At 36.1% G+C, this 19,553-nt stretch overlaps 3 protein-coding genes across 7 annotated transcripts; 2 read left to right on the top strand and 1 right to left on the bottom strand.

Moving 5' to 3' along the window:
- Positions 1 to 1,063: 1,063 nt before the first annotated feature.
- On the top strand, positions 1,064 to 5,997 carry smpd1 (sphingomyelin phosphodiesterase 1). Its single transcript, XM_060895405.1, has 6 exons — positions 1,064 to 1,629; positions 2,316 to 3,091; positions 3,375 to 3,546; positions 4,246 to 4,322; positions 4,598 to 4,743; positions 5,227 to 5,997. The coding sequence occupies exons 1-6, from the start codon at positions 1,429 to 1,431 to the stop codon at positions 5,649 to 5,651; spliced, it is 1,797 nt and encodes a 598-aa protein (XP_060751388.1). The 5' UTR covers positions 1,064 to 1,428; the 3' UTR covers positions 5,652 to 5,997.
- Positions 5,998 to 7,748: 1,751 nt separating this feature from the next.
- Positions 7,749 to 14,075, bottom strand: tpte (transmembrane phosphatase with tensin homology). 5 transcript variants are annotated; one of them, XM_060895407.1, is made up of 20 exons: positions 13,918 to 14,075; positions 13,515 to 13,606; positions 13,268 to 13,349; positions 12,523 to 12,600; positions 12,367 to 12,414; positions 12,046 to 12,210; positions 11,628 to 11,747; positions 11,051 to 11,150; positions 10,907 to 10,970; positions 10,739 to 10,803; positions 10,558 to 10,618; positions 10,378 to 10,459; positions 10,199 to 10,287; positions 10,010 to 10,071; positions 9,856 to 9,936; positions 9,658 to 9,763; positions 9,458 to 9,555; positions 8,982 to 9,077; positions 8,520 to 8,590; positions 7,749 to 8,413 (listed from the first exon to the last, which is right to left on the bottom strand). In XM_060895407.1, the coding sequence occupies exons 3-20, from the start codon at positions 13,315 to 13,317 to the stop codon at positions 8,311 to 8,313; spliced, it is 1,539 nt and encodes a 512-aa protein (XP_060751390.1). In that variant the 5' UTR covers positions 13,318 to 13,349; positions 13,515 to 13,606; positions 13,918 to 14,075; the 3' UTR covers positions 7,749 to 8,310. The 5 variants fall into 5 exon arrangements, with proteins under 5 accessions (XP_060751390.1, XP_060751391.1, XP_060751389.1 ...); XM_060895408.1 differs by lacking the exon at positions 13,918 to 14,075 and adding an exon at positions 13,779 to 13,908; XM_060895406.1 differs by lacking the exon at positions 13,918 to 14,075 and adding an exon at positions 13,723 to 13,904.
- Positions 14,076 to 15,864: 1,789 nt separating this feature from the next.
- On the top strand, positions 15,865 to 19,491 carry fgl1b (fibrinogen like 1B). Its single transcript, XM_060895913.1, has 7 exons — positions 15,865 to 15,951; positions 17,057 to 17,258; positions 17,758 to 17,917; positions 18,448 to 18,545; positions 18,623 to 18,711; positions 18,807 to 18,997; positions 19,156 to 19,491. The coding sequence occupies exons 1-7, from the start codon at positions 15,892 to 15,894 to the stop codon at positions 19,337 to 19,339; spliced, it is 984 nt and encodes a 327-aa protein (XP_060751896.1). The 5' UTR covers positions 15,865 to 15,891; the 3' UTR covers positions 19,340 to 19,491.
- The last annotated feature ends 62 nt before the right edge of the window (positions 19,492 to 19,553 follow it).

Below are 19,553 nucleotides of genomic sequence, written 5' to 3'. Positions count from 1 at the left end.
CCATTTCCCAAGACCTGAAATGGGAGTGCAACATAAACTCCGTCATCAAAAAGGCCCAGCAGAGGATGTACTTTCTACACTTCTACTTAAGGAAGTATGGTCCGCTACAGGAGCTGTTGATGCTGTTCTACACTGCAGTCATTGAATCTGCACTGTGCACATCCATCACCATCTGGTTTGGTGCAGCAACAAAACAGGACAGAAACAGACTGCAACGCAGTCTGTTAAAACAGCAGAAAAAATAATTGGTTCCCCCCTGCCCACTCCCCAGGACTTGTACGACACAAGAACCACTGACCCTTTGCACCCTGGACACAACTTCTTTCAGCTCCTCCCTTCTGGCAGGCGCTACAGAACTGCTTACTAAAACTGACAGACACAGGAACAGTTTCTTTCCCCATGCAATCACCCTGATTAACAACTCACCATAATTATATTCCCTGCTTCATATCTATAAGTACTGCATTATCAGGACTGTCAGTCATGTGTATATATTATGTATATATATCTGTATATATTACACACATTACTGCTGCTATATATTATACAAAAGCATAATATTACACAATATTGTTATTTTCAATACCATGCACTCTCACACTTTATGTACATAACTGATCAGTCATATATTCTGTATTCCTATTTAATACTCATACTATCTATTGTATCACATTATATCAAATATCTGCATTGTCTTGTATAGTCTGTATTATATTGTATAGTATAGTGTTATTTAAGTCTGTACTTTTGAAAGTCACAAGCAGCTGGAACCAAATTCCTTGTGTGTGTCAACACACTTGGACAATAAACCTGATTCTGATTCTGATTCTAAAACAGTTGACAAATAAAAGCTACAAAAACATCCCTTCGTGCAGATGAGTACTGTTTAGGTTGACTCAATCACACACTCTTAGCTCAGATGAGCTTCCATAATCTTCCATAAAGTTTTTTATACATAAATAGTCAGAAATAACAAGGAGTATTGGTGTTTAAATGGTTAACTTCAACGTGCCGGTGTCATGTGATCAGTCAGCTGACTCAGTGTTTATTAATGCCAGGGAGCACAACGTTGTAGGAAGTTGACAGGAATCCATGAACTAGAGGGAACAAAAAAAAAACATTTTGCCCGGTTTATTCTGCTTCAACAACTTATTGCTGTTTGCTTAACTGTACCGCAGTCTGTAGCTTAGCTGTAGCTTGCTTAGGGTGGGACTGCTATCTAGTGGTTATTTGTGACTTCCTCTCTGAAAACACAAGTCATTCAGGCGTCACGACAATGAGAAACGTTTACTTATAAACGCTCATTAGGAGCTAGTGACAACTTCACTGCTGGATTTAATATCTCTGGACGACAGATCTGGTGTTTCATGAGAGGATCACTGAGAATTTACCGCCTCACTTCTGTAGCTGCACATTTAGGCGTTCAAGATGAACAGTATGTGTTTGTTTACATTAGTTGTTTTGCTCCTGTTCTCTCTCGGGTCGTCTTATCCTCTTCATGATGAAGGAACCATGGCTGACAGAATGGCTGTAAACACATTGGATCGATTTAAAGTCCACTTTAGCTGGCACAACCTTAGCTGTCCGGTGTGTAAGGTTGTTTTCACCGTGGTGGACATTGCACTATGGGTAAGGAAGCTGTATTTGTGTTTTGTGTTTTCAGCAAAACCTTTCTACTAACATCAAAAACATTGTAATTATATTATACAGTGTCCTCATTAAACTGGCTTACAAACACAGATAAATTACCAGTTGGTGAAATAGGTTGGTTTTTTTATGGTATCATGAACTACCCAGTGAAAAAGATGGAAAATATTCATGGTTCATGATTGGGACTAGATTCAGTCATGCGGATGATTCGGTCACAAACAATGTAGAAATTATGGTAGATATCACCAAAATGACTGTTGAACAGTGAAATGATATATAACAGTTCTGACACTTTATAGGTGAGCTCAAAAATATGGCACAAAAAAATCTATTTTAACATCCATTATAATGTCACTTTTATCTAGTTCTCTTATTGACCTGTTGCAGCTTTCATTTTTGTGAAGCTGTGATGACTCATCCGGTTCTTGTTATTAACTCTCTGTGTGAGTGTGTTGCTGAGGATATTCGCACTGTGTTTTGTTATGACTACCCTAAGTGTGAAACTGTGACCAGATTGTCTCACTTTGTCAAACAGTTTTGTCGGAAAATGTGTGCCTCAATTCTGACACTGTGCAACGTGTAAGATTTTAAAACCTTTGCATGTTGTCACTATTGTAATCCTACAACTTAAAAATTGTTTTCTTTTGCCTTGGCTATTATTTTAGAGTGACACGAACATTGAACATGTGGCTCGTGCAGTAGGAGAAGCCTGTATTCGTTTGCACCTAGCAGATAAAAATGTGTGCCGGAATATTACAGAGCTGTTCAGTGGCGACTTCATACGTGCCCTCCAGGAGTCTCTTCTTTTGCCCTCAGAGGCCTGTGCCTTACTCCTGGGACCCTCATGTGGCCAATTTGACATTTATGCCCCCTGGAACATCACCCTGCCTCGTGTCCCCAAACCTCCAGTGGTCCCTCCCTCACCACCCAAACCTGGCTCACCACAAAGCAGGGTGCTTTTCCTCACTGATATCCACTGGGATGCGGAATACTCGGTGGGAAGTGCAGCTGATTGCAAACAGCCTTTGTGCTGCAGGAATGAATCTGGTAGAGCCAATTGGAGGCACCGTGCTGCAGGTCACTGGGGTACATATAGTAAGTGTGACATCCCATTGCATACAGTAGAAAACCTACTGCAGAATGTAGCCAAGGCAGGACCCTGGGATTGGGTCTACTGGACTGGGGACATCCCTGCACACAATGTATGGTCCCAAACGAGGGCACAGCAGCTGAAAGAGCTGTCCACCATCTCCACGCTGATTAGGAAGCACCTTGGACCTGACGTTACCGTTTACCCAGCTGTGGGCAACCACGAGAGCACACCAGTCAACAGCTTTCCACCTCCATTTGTGGGTGGGAATCACTCGTCCCGATGGCTGTATGACACCATGGCTGAAGAATGGGCTTCCTGGTTGCCTGCTCAAGCTTTGCAGACTTTACGGTAAGCATAATACTAAAAAGCAATTATTTCATTAATTAAATAATAAATAAATAAATAAACTTTTCCTTCAAGCATCATTAATTCAGATTATGCTCCAGATGGTGAGATTTTTTATATGCTTGTCTATAATTATGTAATTGTTTTGGGGCATCACTGTTTGGATATACATGAGTATGATGTGTATAAATAATATATAGTGAGCCAAGCAAGAATAACCACTGGCACTTTCAACTATTTTATTAAGTGTTGAAAACCCCACTAAGTGCTGGAAATTCTGTTTCAGCCGAGGAGGTTTCTACACGGCTCAAGTGCAGCCAGGTCTGCGGGTGGTGTCCCTGAATATGAACTTCTGTGCGAGGGAGAACTACTGGCTGATGGTGAATTCCACAGACCCAGCGGACCAGCTCCAGTGGCTCGTGCACATCTTGCAGGAGGCTGAAAACAAGGGAGAAAAGGTAAAATTGCAGTCTTAGTTGGATTTTAAATAAACATCCCAAGCAGATTCCTGACTGTAATTGACAGCTGCCTTGAAGTTCAATCCAATATTTTTTTATAAGGCTAAAAGTTCTTCGGTCCATAACTTTGATACCAAAACTTACACAACACATAATAAAACAGGACACATCAATTTGCCAACACTTAAAAATGTTTTTTGTTTTTCCTAAGGAATGATTCATTTTACTATGTAGTGTGACATGTGAAATAAGTTAGAGGCTATATTCATGTATCATTGCTGGCTTGTTTTTTCTCTGTGTTGAAGCTAATAGTGTAGATCAACAGCTTTACCTCTCGCTCTTATAAAAGACTGACACTTGAGACTCCTTTTAAAAATGCTAAGCTAATATTTCCACACAGAAACCCTTTTAATTCCTTTGATGTGGTGCATTCCCCAGACAGGTCCCTGTATTGTTGTTACTATACTGTAGTTGTTACTAGATGCAATAACACACTACAGTATAATGAATACATTTATATAAACCTTGTGTTCGGCACTACTGTCAGAGTTACCCTTATAGAAAATTATCACAAATCAGATTCAAGAATTGGGAAGTGCTATGATATATATAAGTAGAACATAAACACTGGCCTAGTTTTTAACAAGGATATTTTATTAATCTGTAGTGACACATAATGAATGCTTTCCAACTTACTAGGTACACATTATTGGCCACATCCCACCTGGACTTTGTCTGAGCAGCTGGAGCTGGAATTACTATCACATTGTGAACAGGTACGTCCAGAATTGACTGCTACTAACCTAGCTGTCTGTGTGCCATATCTCGATCGACTTCATTTTATCATGAGCACATGACTTTAGATGTGGACTTTTTCCTACTTCCTTGTTGTACTTCCTTAGTGTCTGTCCTCTTCGAAATTAAGGTCATGTTTTTTGCAGACCATGTGATTCTGGAGTTTTTGTAAACATGTTGCATGTCACTGATTCCGATATTTTAGGGTTCTTGGTCATACTAAGCTTTAACTGATTTAACTTTTTTTTTGTATCAGGTATGAGAGCACTATAACAGGGCAGTTTTTTGGACACACACACTATGATGAATTTATGGTGTTTTATGATGAAGAAACGATGACCCGAGCAGTGGGTGTGGCTTACATTGCTCCAAGTGTAACCACTTACATTAACCTGAATCCAGGTAAGATTGTCATGAACATAAGTGCTGGTCTTGTTTTTGTTGTATTATTTTATTTTATATATATATATATATATGTATATGTGTATGTATAAATAATTTGTTGTATGTTAGAGTAATAAGCGTTACATTTAAAATTAATTTTGAAACAAAGTTAAGCCTTTTCATGGACTTTAAATGTCTGAAAGTTTGTTTCTTATTTTCAATTAGAAATTGAATTGATTTCTATCACTGTTTTTTGATGGGAACAAAAATTATATCTGTGGTTTTTAAGCATCATCACAAATATAATACTACACTGCAGATTTTAATTGCGTTAGCTAAAATTATGGTTGCTTTCAATTGTGCACACATACAATACCTTATGTAGCTTTTGTGAATGTGACCTTAAAAATAAAAATCATATTTGAATTTTGCACCTTAATAAGATACCTTATGGTTTAATCTTGATATTTTTTCTTTAATTTTTTTTTTAATCTTTTGTAGGATATCGTGTGTATTATATTGATGGTAACTACTCTGACAGCAGTCGTCTAGTCCTGGATCATGAGACGTTTATCCTCAACCTGACCTTGGCAAATGGTTTTCATGATAACTCTTCATGGTTCCCCAAACCTGACCCTGACCCAGAATGGACATTGTTGTACCGGGCCTCCCAGGCCTATGGTGTGTCCACCATGTTACCTGCTGATTGGGATGCACTGATCCGAGCCTTTGTTACAAATGACCAAATCTTCCAACAATTTTGGTACTTTATGCACAAAGGTCATGTGTCAGAACCCTGCAACGATGTATGTAAAAGTTCGATTCTCTGTTACCTGCGCAGTGGCCGTTATGACCTGTTTGAAAAGTGTGATCGAATTGATGTCAAGAAACAGAGAGGATATTCTGTCAGACAGTCTCTGTGCTAATCAAGTAATAGATGAAGTTAAGAAACGAGCAACTACTGGCCACTTTTTAGGCCAATTTAGTAAAGTGGAAATTTTACAGAGTCATTCAGGGTTTCTGTAATGTGTAACATGCACTTTATGATTGTGCTATTTGTTATACAAAGATCAGACCATTTGGAATCACTGCATATGAATTTGTAATTAATTTATTAATATTTTGCATTGATTACGAAGTACAGCTAAAAATCATTATACGCTTGGATGAAATGCCATGGGTATTGTAGTAGAGACACATTTCTGGTTAGCTTATATTGTAGTTAGTGCTGTGCAGAAATAAAACAACTCAATAAAAGAAAGCTAGAATACACATTTGGTCATGCTGAAACCTTAGATGTTGTTAAGGTGAAACTGCACTCTTATGTACTTTACCTCTTACCTTTGTAGAATTCCTGCTTTTTCATATCAAGTGGAGTGATATGACTTGGCCTCAACACTACTGTTATCACAGCTTCCACTGTACATACATGGTCTGATTGACTTCATGACAAACCATTGATTTTCAAAGCTAAAGTATACAATTTTCAATGTACAAAGTGGATATTACTCAACAGTAGAATGTTACACATGGCTCTATAGAAGTTCCTTTCTAAGTTACAGTTGACCGTACCTTGGCCTTTATTTCCCAGAATGTAGCACATTTAATGAAGATGTCTCTTTTCTAAATGAGAACATTGTTGGATTTTGTGTGTGTATAAAATTGTTGATTCAACTGGTTAAACTGGAATATTTTGAATGAAGGATGAAATGGTATTTGGCATTCCACAATCCAAAAGTTCCATCTCATTTTTTCTTAATGTAGCTGTACATATGTAAGTATATAGATTGGGATTTTCCCTCCATCACACACAAACACACAAGGATTACATTAATTTTATCTTCCACAATCTAAGTTCAATAACATTTTTTATGCAAAGTTTATCCCAGAATGGAATTCTTACTGTAAATTGTTTAGGGCTTATCCCACCATAAACATTATGCAATGTGTATAAGATCGTGAAAGTGATGAAACAATAATATCTAAAACAAAATATTTTATTAAAATACACGAGACTTAGACTTTTACTAGCAGAGATTTAAGGCATTACGAACTGATTGTACAACAAATAACTTTTGCAATTTAATTGCTAAATTATTTAATTATCTGTATCAGAATATTCACATTTCATCTATACTGATATGAGTCACCTTATGACTACAACACTACACAATACCCACCTGAATTTTTAGTGTAGTTTAAGATATTAGTATGTTTGCCAAGTTGAATGTTGTCTATGGCATGTAAATTTATGCATTTAGAATATACAAGGAGTCTGAAAATAGGGGGAAACCTCGTATCAAACCCATATGAGATTGTTCAGCATCCCATGGAGTGGAATTATTATGGAATTGCCTGATGTGTTCAACATCTGTGGGATAAATTGTAATGCTGACTGTAATGCTAACATCAGTATCTGACCTTAGTGGTATCCTTGCACTCACACTCTAACCTCTGGAGGAACAGCTTGCTAAAAATGGAGTTTATGAAATGGGATGTTTAAAATGTGAATATGGGTATGATTGGGCAGGTGTCCACAAACATTTGGCTATATACTGTATCAAAAGGAATAGTGGGCATTCATATTTTGATCACTCGGAAGGACCTTGGTATTGGAAATCCTGGTTGAAAGCTATAATGGAAAATTCTTGTGGCAGCCATAGACATTTTTTAAACTGCATTTTTCCTTCCTGTCTATTAGCATCTGCATTCACATTTAAATCTTAGGTTTTCATTCATTTCAAACATACTTGATACAGTGAATTATAACTGATGTTTACACATTATAAATATTGCCTTAAAGCAATGCTTTATTTTTTTAATTTTCTTTTCTGTAGTAAGAAACTATAGTACAATTTAATAATCAATATTAAGTCTGCTATTACTTCCATATTTCCATTAACATATAATGGTGTTCAACTCCACTTCCAGTTCACATAAACCCAATTTAAAATACTTATTGATCTGTCCTCAGCTTTACATATAGTTCCGTTCCAAACGTGAAAAAGAGTCTGGGAGCAGGATTTACTTATTAGTTACTTTAATTTTTTGTTACATCAACTTAATTTTTTCCCCATTCCAGTGATATCAAACAAAAACGTATTTAAAAAATTAGTTCCATAGTGGATGTGGAGTGTTTACTGTCTGCTGAATTGCAGCATGTAAGCAGAAGCTTACACATCTAGTGTAAAGTTTTCTTTACAAGTTTACAGAGAATGCTGCATGAAACTGTGTATAATGCATACAGCAGCCTAGATTTTGACTTAGGCAAAATTTATGCCGAAGCATTTAAAGACACAAACTTGAGAGGCAAATCTAATTCAAGCTTGTGATCCTGCTAGTCAAGTATGCATAGAAAGAACACTGCAACATTTTGGAAACTTGTGAATTTTTCCTTTAAACCTGTGCTGCCAAATATTCTACCATTCTCTATTTTTTTCCCCATCTTATTTACAGGATCCTTTTTTTGGAACAAGGAGTAAACAGACAACGTTCGGGCCTAAATTCTATGTATGGCTCAGTGACAATTCTTTAGTTAGCATAGGAATGTGTTAAACTATAGAGTGCATCACATTTAATCTTTCTTCAGGGATCACTGAATAACACTGTCACACCAAAGTCCTCTTTATAGATGTCCCAGGTTTTGGACTTGTGTGGGTTGTCCAGTTCCTCCCTTGAAAGATACAGCCTGCATTGAGAGCAGAACTTTAGAAAACAAGAAAATACCATCCTAAACAGTTGTGATAACTGAGAGCATCCAGTGGCAGAGGATTCTCATTTTATTAGACTCCTACCTGTTGTTCTCTATAAATGAAGTGTTGAACCAGAAATAGAATGGACAGTCTTCATATCCTTTAGGAAGACCCTGGGCACAGAGGAAAGAGAGATACATGGTTATATATCAATCAATTATAAAGATTAAAAACATATATATATATATATATAGATATATATAGATATATATATATATAGATATATATATAGATATATATATATATATATATATATATATATATATATATAGATAGATAGATATATATATATATATATATAGATATATATAGATATATATATATAGATATATATAGATATATATATATATATATATATAGATATATATAGATATATATAGATATATATATAGATATAGATATATATATATATATATATATATATATATATATATATATATATATATAGATATATATATATATATAGATATATATATAGGAGAGAGAGAGAGTGTGCTGACTTACAGCATTGGATTCAAACATGACTTTTACATCACCACAAACCACTGGGCCATCCTGTAAACTGATCACCACTGCATTGTTTCCAGCATCAGGAAACAGCTGGGAAAATATAGGTGTACATTATATACAAATGACATCATTATGTTAAGTTTCATTGCAAACAATAAAAAGAAGGCATTATTTTAAGAACTGTCTCTGATTAGAGAAAACGTCCATAATACAACTAGCACTGATGATAGCATGCATACAGCATACACCAAGTGATCATGAAAGGTGAATCCAATAGGTAGTTTAATAGATTTAAAAAGGAAAAAAGAAAGCAGAGTTTTTTTAAATCACAGGGCTTTTCTTATCTGTGTTGTGCATAACCATTTCTTACATGGTGTGATACCCAACAAATTGACCAAAAAAATAGGAAAAACACCAAACACTTCACAGTAATGTGTTTAAATGTCATTCCTCAGGTAAAGTTTTATTACCGCACAGTTCTCCTGTTTGGCACCGGTGCACTGGAACACTTGCTCCTTCTTCACTATGATGCGTACTTTCAGATCGCTGCCATTGCCCTTTCCAACACCTGCACAGCAAATAAAGCAACAAAGGAATTACACAATCTGGAAAAAATCAGAACCACATGCATACAGTCACATATGAAGAAATATAAATATATAACGATTACCTGTGATCGAGTGAATGCGCAGACTCTTGATTTTCAAGCTTTTTGAAGGGGGTAGCTGCCGGTTGTATTTGTTCTTCATAATCTCATAGTATCCAACATACCGGCTCTACAAAAAATACAAAAAGGCAACCATTTAAACTAATCTCACTCTGAAAACAATAATGGCTTGTAAACAGTGCTCAGCTTGGCACAACTCACCTGAGACGGAGTTTCGACACCCTGGAATTTTGAACTCATGCTTTTATCCGTGCGCCTTTCACCAAAGTAGTCCAGGCTGTCCTGCCAAACATGAAAGCAAGACTTGTAAACATCTAATCTGTAGAAACTGATTTTTTTTAAAAAAGAACAGTACCTGTGCATTTTCAAACTGATCGCTGTCAATTAGCCATGTGCACACCATCGTCCCTGTACGCCCTGTCACAGCAGAATAAACTTAACCAGACTTGCTACGACCATTCCATGCATCATCATGCATCATTTATTGCAGTTTAAGTTTTTGTGGTAGACTTAAAAACATGAACCACAAAAGGTGTAGTGTCACCTTTTCCCCCTTTGCAATGGATAGCAATGATGTTGCTTGGGTCTGAAGCCATCCAATCCCTAACACTGGCTGTGTATCTCAGCATGTCCCTGGTTACCACATAATGCACAACAGTTACCTCAAACTGTAGCTCTTCAAAGCAACAGGAGACCTTTTATACAGAATGTCCGATTACTCACTCTAATGATGGAACATTATGATCATCAATCATCACACGCTCAACTCTATAATGGAAATGTTTTGGATCATAACCTTTCTCACCTGAAATAAGACAAACCTTAGGCTTAATATTGCTCATCAGCATCATTAGTAAGATTTAGATGCAGTGCGCATATGAACTCGGAAAAAAACACACTTACTGCAGAGGTTGTAAACTCTGTAGTGATCCTGATGTTTAGTGTCCAGGAATCGGACAACTTCCTAAAAAGAAATACAGTTAGTTGTAGGCAAATGGTACAGCCATGCCATTGATTAAGTGGTTTTAATTTCCTATATAATAATCATATTATTTGCTACCTTTTTTTTAAACACTTTACTTACTCTGATGGGATTCCTGTACAGGGCCTGTTTCCCAGATGAGGGAAAGGACATTGCAATGACTCTGTCTGAAACAATAAAGAGTTAACTTTAAAAATATTGGGAGACAAAAGCAAAAACTGATCCCATCTTTTATTTTTTTAAAGACAGAAAAAAATGAAGAACCCAGACCTGTGACGTATGTGAGATCCAAATCGAATCCATCCTTTTGGTAACGTCTTTTGTTCTCTGATACCTGAGGGGTTCACAAATACAAATATAAGTTCCCATTGAACAGAGATCAGAAAACATGCCTTTCCTAATTTAGATCCTCACCATTCTTCTAGTGATCTTCTCCATCTCTTTCTTCTGGGAGGCCAGTCGGAAGATACGAACCAGGATAAGTATTCTCAAGGACCTCAGGAATGCCACTAACCTGTTGATAGTTGACAAATTCAACAACATTCACAAAAGACTGATACTGATAATGCTGTTGGATTCCTGACACTAATGTGTCAAAAGGTGTTGATTAATATTCTATATCAGCAGCTCTGATAATAATGCCTGCTGCAAGGATTAGATTTATTGCTTCCATTCAAACACACTGTTTGTAAAGTAACAGCTATTTCACAGGGACTTGTAAGGCTTATTTACATCAAAATAGAATGTGAAACTCTACATAGTTTTAAAGACATATTCTTATTTCACAGACAAAAAAAACAATTATTTATATGGTTTATGTTTTCTGTAACTAGACATCCAGTGGAGTCTCCAGTGTCAGAACTTTCTAAGAGTCAGAGGTGAAGCTGTTCCAGCACAGGATCTATGTAATAGAACAAGCTAGATTTTTTTTGGTTCAAGTCAATAGAGAGGCATGTGAGAGAGTGAATGTTTGCAGCTGCTATAAGTGTACCTAGGAATAAGGCTTGCTCCTGAGAAATCAGAGAATGTATAGATCATAGTGACAACCAGAGTGAGGACCACAATGCAGGCATCCATGATGTTCAGCTTGGAACTGAAGTACACCTTAAATCTGAAATATGTAGAGTACCGTTAATTCACTATTCACATAAAACTTGAACACATATTAAACTCGTATTGAAATTAAAGCAGATTTGCAATGAGGAAATGATGTAACATACTATAAAATGAGAGTCAGCAACAGACAGAGTTCTACATAATTTGCTAGAGTCAGACAGGAAACAGCTGTTACAACACTTCCTGTCTCCTTCTGACTTCTCAGCATTATTTTCTTTTCCTGAAACATCTTCATATTTGGAAAGCAGTATATAAAGCTAACATATTTTCCAACTCTGCTGTCCCAAACTAACCCTTCTACATAAATCCGCAGGAGCACATCGATGAGGAAGAAGAACGAGATGGCAAGCGAGATGGCCTCCAAAGTAGTCCCCACACTCTCACGGCTTTTGGATGACAGCGATAGGTCAACAATGACCAGAACAATATCCACAAAGATGAGCACCAGGCCAAAGACCCTAGAAATGTCCACATTACAAAAGAAATACAGCTAAAATAAGACAAAATAATATTTTTTAATAACACGGTCACTGTTATAAAATGGTGGTGGCATTTAAAGAGTACAAATACTTTGTAATTCAAGGGACAAAGTAATAAAGTTAACAATCACTCACCGAAAACCAAAGGACATCACAAAAGGAGCTATCCTTTTCCTAACATTGCTGCAAAACAATGAGGAAAAAAGTCAATAAGCCAAAGTAAAAAAAATCTCATTCATTACTTTTTTCATGATTTGTTTTTAATTGTACGACAGCAAGACAGTTTCTTACTAGTATATGGTGTCTGGTTCCTCAATTTCCTCTTTCCCATCATCAATTTGAACCTCTGCCTCTTCCATCACACCGTTCCTGAGCAATAAAAGAAACACGAATAGCAAAAGAGCGTGTTATTATCCCATTAAATCCAACCTGTTACAGATGGATCAGCACTGTGAGTGAACATGGTGTAAGATTGGCCCCTAACCGTGTATTAGGGCTGCACTATATGTCATTTCTGCATCAAAATTATTGTCCTTTACATTACAAATACAAATTTGCCGCCTTTAATAAATCATATTTTCTTGTGTGCCTGGGGCATCCTAAACAATCTCTCCACATGAGTGCTCAAAGTAATTGAGGAGAGGTTATAACCCTGGTATGTTCAGGGTTTGTTTCAAAGATTGCCATAATTTGTGACTGGAATATGTGACTTCAGTACAGTATTTCGTCCATATCATGCAGCCCTATTGTTATTCTAAAGGATTTTACTTAAAGCATCAAATAGCTAGAATCTTAAGTTTAAGTGCACAATGTATAGTGTTTAAGTGCCCATTTAAGATCCCATTGCTGTGGCATCAGAGGTTGGGTTTAATTAATATTTTGTGATCACACTTTGTGCTTAGCAAAGGATTAAACTTAGAAGCGTGATGTGTATTGCATTTAAAAATAGGATGACACTGCATGAGAGAAGTGTAAAGGTCAGAGTAAAAGAGTGGTGGTTAGGTTCAATTCACTGCACTTAACGTTATTCACTCACCCATTAACATCTTTGGAATCCAACCGGGGATTATAATGCACAGATGTCATTTTTAAGAGATTTTAAAAACTGGTCTCCTGTTCTGTTCCATGAGAAGAAACCGGTTGCATTTAAGTGTGTGATCAGTTGTTTCAGGCGTCACATTTAATACATTCTACATTTACAACACCTTTTTGACACTTTTAGTCAAATATACACAAAACAATAACATCACTACATTTATGCAGACCATGTGACAAACATTTACCTCCAAATGTCCTCAAAGGTTGTTTTTTTTAAAGAACTCAGCAATACTGAGATTTAATCAACATGTCTGCTTTCTCTTTGAGTCTTTGTGGCCTATTTCAAAAGCAAACAGAAAATTCTAAAGTTCACTAAGCAAAACATTTCCAATATGACAGTAAACTTCTGATTTATATCTTAAAAACAGTGCTATATAATCTACACTTGATTACTCTTAATGTTAAATCTAGATCCGTCAGCAAAACTGCCAAAGCAAGCAGATCCAAACCAGAGAGCATCTGATGGTTGTTCCTTTTTACTTTGTTTGCAATTTTCTCTACAATCCTGCTGATTCTGCTTCCCAAAATGCTTTCACAAGTAAATCTCAAAGCCAGGCGTTGTTCTGTGCTCTGTGCTTGGTGTCCTACCTTTTTGGTGATTTTCTTTACGATGGCCTGACTATCTCGTGACAGAGGAAACGGTTCAAAGGTTTTTCCTTCCTCCACTCCACATATTTACGTTTATCCGCCCATATTCTTTGCAAACACATCGGAGAAACATTCCTGCTGATGATGTGTCATTTGTAAACGAGTCGACTCCACGAATCGGTTCTTTTAGGTGTTGATTTTTTTTTTCTTTCTTTTTTTTTTTAAAAGAGCTGTTTCCTTATAATGACAAAGTAGATATTTTGAATTTGTAGCTAAAACGTCGCTAAAAACAATTTGGCCTTTATGACTTTCTAATGTCGTTAAGTTACATTGTATTATGCTGAAATGTGACAGCAGGGAAGATACAACTCGTGTAAACACCGTTCATTTATAACATTTATTGAAACAAAGTTCACCGCAAACACTGTGCAAACTACAAGAACTTATGAATCAGATGGTAGAGTAGAGTAAAGAACGTGAAAAGTTAAGTGATCGATAAAAACTGGAAGTTGAACCGGATCTTATTCGTGAGCCGAGCCGAGTTATATGAATCACTGAAAAGATTCGGAGTTTCCATGACTACTTCCCGGAGACTAATAGTCCTGAACCTCCCCCAACATTCCGTTAACTCAAACCAGCATCAATGCTGTGATCTCGATCATATCAAGAATCAAAAAAGAAAAAGAAAAAAGAAAAGAAAAAGAAAGAAAAACTCACAGTGTGTCATTATAATGTATAGCAGGCAAGTAATATGGACACAAGTTCCAAGAGTTATGTGCACTCCTCACTGTGTGTGTGTGTGTGTGTGTGTGTGTGTGTGAGAGAGAGAGAGAGAGAGAGAGAGAGAGAGAGAGAGAGAGAGAGAGAGAGAGAGATGGAAAGACAAAGAGATCCATATACAGGCTTTTCATCCAAGTCATACTACATAGTTTCATACTACAAACCTTCTAGGTTAATACAGATTTTACAGACTGTATCTGTAGTGTACTGTTGCCCCAGTTTGTCAAACTGCAAACTTATAAACTAAATATAAATATCTGTGTTTAGTATTGTATTCCTCTCTTATTTAAATTTTATGCATAATTATTAATAAGAGAGAGATGAGATCTTGCAAAAGTAACGTATACAATTATATAGAACTAATCAGTCAAACAGAAGACATTTGAGCAATCTCTAAAAACAGTTATGAGGAGGTCTCACCTGCTCTTTAGTACATAACTAAAGACACAAAATACTTGTGCTGTATGATAAAGAACCTGATGCTCATATTACCCACCCTACTCTGTACAGTACTCAGTAACTTTATAGTATGCAATTGTAGAATGTTTGATGTCATTAACAAGACAATGCATTCCCTTTTGAGTCTTTTTCTATCAAGGATTCCTCCTCATGTCCTCTCAGGGAATTTTTACTCACCACTGTTGCCTGAGGATTTATCATTTGAGCTTCTATTTTCTGCTATTTAAATAAAACTGAAGTGAACTGAATTGAAAATACAAATGAACAATTCTGGTATAATATATGTGCATTTTGGGTGGATGTGAATCTATGGAAAATTTCGGTGACGTAATGGTATTGAAAATTCAAATTCATAGGTTCACGGTACTCATTTTGAATTTTATTTTGTTTTTGAGAGAAAAAAGGGCCAGTGGAATGTAAGGAATGGAAAAGTGGTGCAACACCTTCTCTGGATTTAATGTAGACCATGCGGAACCAAGTGGTCCTATAAATAATAGAAATAAAAGCGTGAAAGATCTTCACTTCTGAGTCATCAGCATGTGGAGTACAGCTCCTGGAAATGAAGCTAGCAGAATGCATATTTCAAAAGGTCTACTGTTTCTAGTGCCACTGAAGTCTTGACTATCTTAAAAAAGCTATTTTTAAGCTTTTCAAAAGCCTACAAATCTGTAGTGAAACTGTAGATTTTATTCCCTCTTTTTTGATTTTGAAATTTGAGTTTTTGATTTTGTGGTCATGTCAGTGGTGATTCTTCTTTTGTTGGTGTTCTTTGGAACTCTGTCATCAGGTGGCTTGGTAAGAAATATTATTTTTTGGTTACTATTTTAACATGTCTCATTTTTTCTCTGACAAAGGTAAATTAGGTACATTTGGCTTTTTTCGAAATCATTGAGAACTCTATTTAAAATATGCACAATATTTCAAATGTATGTAGATATTAAACTGGGTCTATTTTGAAATTATTAATAAAAAAAAATAATTCTTAAATTCTAAATGTAATATATAAGAAATGTAATTTTAGTATCCCAGATGAGGTAACACATTTTGACATTGAACAGGTGGCTTATTCATATACTGGAGCATAGTGGGCTGCTGCACAAATGCCATTCTGAAAATGCAATGCATATAATGATTTTCCATCAGATTGATTGGACAATATGAAACATATGGTGGTGCATTGTGTGAACGAAGAATGTTGATTTAGGGTTCAACAATATCACATATGCAACATTAGACAGTCATTCTATTAAAATACAGTAATTACATAATATAAACTTATTTAATTCTAAATATGATATATTCAGGTTTGTATTTTTAGTGTTTTAATTATATTTAAATAAGTGTTAGAAACAAGATCTATAAAAATACCAAGCTTCTAGCTTCAGTGAAGTGGCTGAGCTTCAGCTCAAACAAATCTGTCATGTTCCTTTCTTTCTTTCTTTCTTTCTTTCTTTCTTTCTTTCTTTCTTTCTTTCTTTCTTTCTTTCTTTCTTTCTTTTTACTTTACTAACATTAAGTGAGATGGCTGGTGTTATCAATATACAACAAATATACTGATATGTGTAAATATGATATAATGATAATTTGTATGTATAAAATATCACAGTCTTATCAATGAGAAGTCATATTAAACATGTCAGGACATTTTATCTGAGCTATTTTCCCTAATGGTAAAATTTACACAACTTCATGCTAAACATATGCAAAAACTGGCAAAATAAACAAGATGTCGTTTCCTCACTGATTCCTTATTTACTTAACAGTTCCTGGGTTCCCACAAGAGATCTCTTTGGCACAATATTATAATATGTATGCAAGCATAGAGTTTCAGAAACTGTCAATATATTTAGTGATTAGAGAAATGTCAAAATGTTCTTAATCATTTATTTGGTTAATTGAGACAGGGGATGACTGTCCTTTGGAGGTTTTGGAGCTGAAATCGAGCATTCAGAAACTTAATTATGAGCTGATAATCGGGGATTGGAAACTGCTGCACCTGCGTACACACCGCTGGCTCAGACCTGCAGCAGAATCAAAACAGGACAACATAACCCTACCGACTCTGCCAAGCACCGGGGGAAGCCTGCTGGTTCATGATAGAGGTGTTATGTTGGTCAATTGTTTTAGTTTCTTTTGTATTTCTGCATCACATAAAACTTCAAGAAATTGGTACAAGCCTGATTATAGATTTTAAAAATGATATATATATATATATATATTGGCTACGTTTTAAAAATACAGGTTACAGAAATAAGACTACACTCAGTATATGGCAGGAAAACAATTAATTTTAAGTTCAGAACTTATCAACTAAAGAGAAAAGATAACAGAGGAGGTCAGTGTTGTCTCAAGTGGTATTCAGGACATCCCTGCATGAAGATGGCTGGAAAAAGATGTAAATATCCGATTAAGTTATTGAAAAAAGATAACCAGTGTTTGAAGAACAGAAGAGTAGCATTAGTAGTTGATAACAGTGACAAAAAAAGGAATTAAAAATTCCAATAAATTGCTATAAATTTATGGAAAAATGCCATATAAGGACTTGGATAAGGTGCGGTGTAGAAACAGAGCTACCTGAGCTGTGCTTTTTTAAATCTCCAGACTGCTCTGAGGTGTTTGATAGGCTCAGACCTGAGAGTGGGTTCTACCGGATCAGACCAGATACAATACTAGAGCCTTTTCTTGTTTACTGCGACATGGAGGATGGAGGAGGCTGGACTGTGGTACAGAAACGCCGCAACGGTAAAGTGGATTTCAATAGGTAGGCTATGACATTTCTCCACCATTAATGGAATGTGGTAAGACAAATTTTCAGACAAATAAGAATTTCAAAAGTATTTCCTTAATTGATTTTTTCACTTAGTCATCTTCAGTAACCACTTTTTCCTGGTTGGGTTGTTGGGTTGGATATTCTGGAGCTTATATAAGGAATACGTGTACGGCAAAAAGACACACCAAATGAGATGCATTTCCATCGCAGAGCAACAGGAGCACAAACATTTGGGCACGCTTTCATACTGAGGAGCAATTTAGCATAGCCAATTCATGTACTAGGCTATACTTGGAGATCATTATATTATTGGAGGAATGAATATCTACCTTAGAATCTCTGCCTGAATGGGCATTTTGAAACAGTCTAAAAGATAAAGCTTGACTAAGTCTATGTTACAGGCTACGATATCGTATTATTAAAGATTCTGTACATTAAAATTAAATAACAATACATCATGATGGTTGGACCTGTTCATTTAACATGACTATTAATCTATTACTCGAATACCTTCTTTCCAGAGATTGGGTGGATTATAAGAATGGGTTTGGTAATCTCAAATCAAGCAATGATGAGTTCTGGCTGGGCAATGACCATATCCACTCGTTGCTTCATGGAGGTAGGTTGATGTTGGTTATTCTGTAGAACATTTTTTCCAATGTTCATTACATTATGTTATGTGTATATTCCATAAAGGTGAAAAGATAATGAAGATTGATCTGATGGACTGGGATGGAAAAAAATCATATGCAATATATGATAACTTCAGAGTGGCAGATGAAAAGGTGAGTAATGTAATTAATTTCTAAAAAAATAAAAATAATATAATTATAACATAACATGTATACAAAATGTCTTTCCTTCCTTCTTCTACATGCAGGATAAGTACAGACTTTACTTTGGCATGTACAGTGGTCGGGCTGGAGATGCCTTGTCTGGTGGGAGCAATATGATGGAGCAGTGGTCTGCCTCCCACAGTGGCATGCCATTTAGCACCAGAGACCAGGACAATGATCGCTACTTACAAGGAAACTGTGCTGTAGAGAACAAGGGAGGCTGGTGGTACAATAGGTAAGGTACAAAAAGTATACAATCTTTGTAAGTGTAAGCGCGTATATTAATTTTTATTCTGAGTTTCAACAGAGGTTCAGAACGTGTTACCTGCAAAGTTCACTTATTTAAACTAATCCTCATTACTAGCTGGTACATTATTGCTTGCTCCTCTTCAGGTGCCATGCTGCCAACTTGAATGGAAAGTTTTATCGTGGAGGAAAGTACACAGCAAAACATGACAATGGCGTGGTGTGGAGCACCTGGCGAGGAATCTGGTACTCTCTCAGACACGTCAGCTTGAAGGTGCGACCTACAACATTTATGGACAGCCTGGGAAGTGGATCAGGACCTGATAGCTAAAATGTTATACTTTTTTAATGTTTATGCTTTATGTCATAAGAAATGAAAATATGCTTTTCATTACCATTATGCAATCCAAACATACAGCAAAAGATTGCAGTAGAACATTATGATTATAACTCACAGTCCGCAGCATATGGATCATAAATATAACACAGCATTTTTTTGCTTTCTAAAGTGTAAAAGTTTATAGAAAACCTGCATTTTAATCTGC

Source organism: Tachysurus vachellii, chromosome 20 (assembly GCF_030014155.1).
Source record: "Tachysurus vachellii isolate PV-2020 chromosome 20, HZAU_Pvac_v1, whole genome shotgun sequence".
Lineage (NCBI taxonomy): Eukaryota > Metazoa > Chordata > Actinopteri > Siluriformes > Bagridae > Tachysurus > Tachysurus vachellii.
The sequence above is the reverse complement of the archived record's forward strand: the minus strand, read 5'-3'. Positions and strand labels throughout refer to the sequence as shown.

What these genes read in the sequence shown, in the direction of transcription:
- smpd1 (XM_060895405.1), top strand. Translation starts at nt 1,429, where the DNA reads ATGAACAGTATGTGTTTGTTTACATTAGTTGTTTTGCTCCTGTTCTCT. An exon ending in CAAGCTTTGCAGACTTTACG is followed by an intron (nt 3,092 to 3,374) that starts GTAAGCATAATA and finishes ATTCTGTTTCAG; the next exon opens with CCGAGGAGGTTTCTACACGG. An exon ending in CTGAAAACAAGGGAGAAAAG is followed by an intron (nt 3,547 to 4,245) that starts GTAAAATTGCAG and finishes CCAACTTACTAG; the next exon opens with GTACACATTATTGGCCACAT.
- tpte (XM_060895407.1), bottom strand. Translation starts at nt 13,317, where the DNA reads ATGACATCTGTGCATTATAATCCCCGGTTGGATTCCAAAGATGTTAAT. An exon ending in GAACCAGACACCATATACTA is followed by an intron (nt 12,415 to 12,522) that starts GTAAGAAACTGT and finishes ATTGTTTTGCAG; the next exon opens with CAATGTTAGGAAAAGGATAG. An exon ending in TGTACAGGAATCCCATCAGA is followed by an intron (nt 10,619 to 10,738) that starts GTAAGTAAAGTG and finishes ATTTCTTTTTAG; the next exon opens with GAAGTTGTCCGATTCCTGGA.
- fgl1b (XM_060895913.1), top strand. Translation starts at nt 15,892, where the DNA reads ATGTCAGTGGTGATTCTTCTTTTGTTGGTGTTCTTTGGAACTCTGTCA. An exon ending in CCTGCTGGTTCATGATAGAG is followed by an intron (nt 17,259 to 17,757) that starts GTGTTATGTTGG and finishes TTAAATCTCCAG; the next exon opens with ACTGCTCTGAGGTGTTTGAT. An exon ending in GGTAAAGTGGATTTCAATAG is followed by an intron (nt 17,918 to 18,447) that starts GTAGGCTATGAC and finishes CCTTCTTTCCAG; the next exon opens with AGATTGGGTGGATTATAAGA.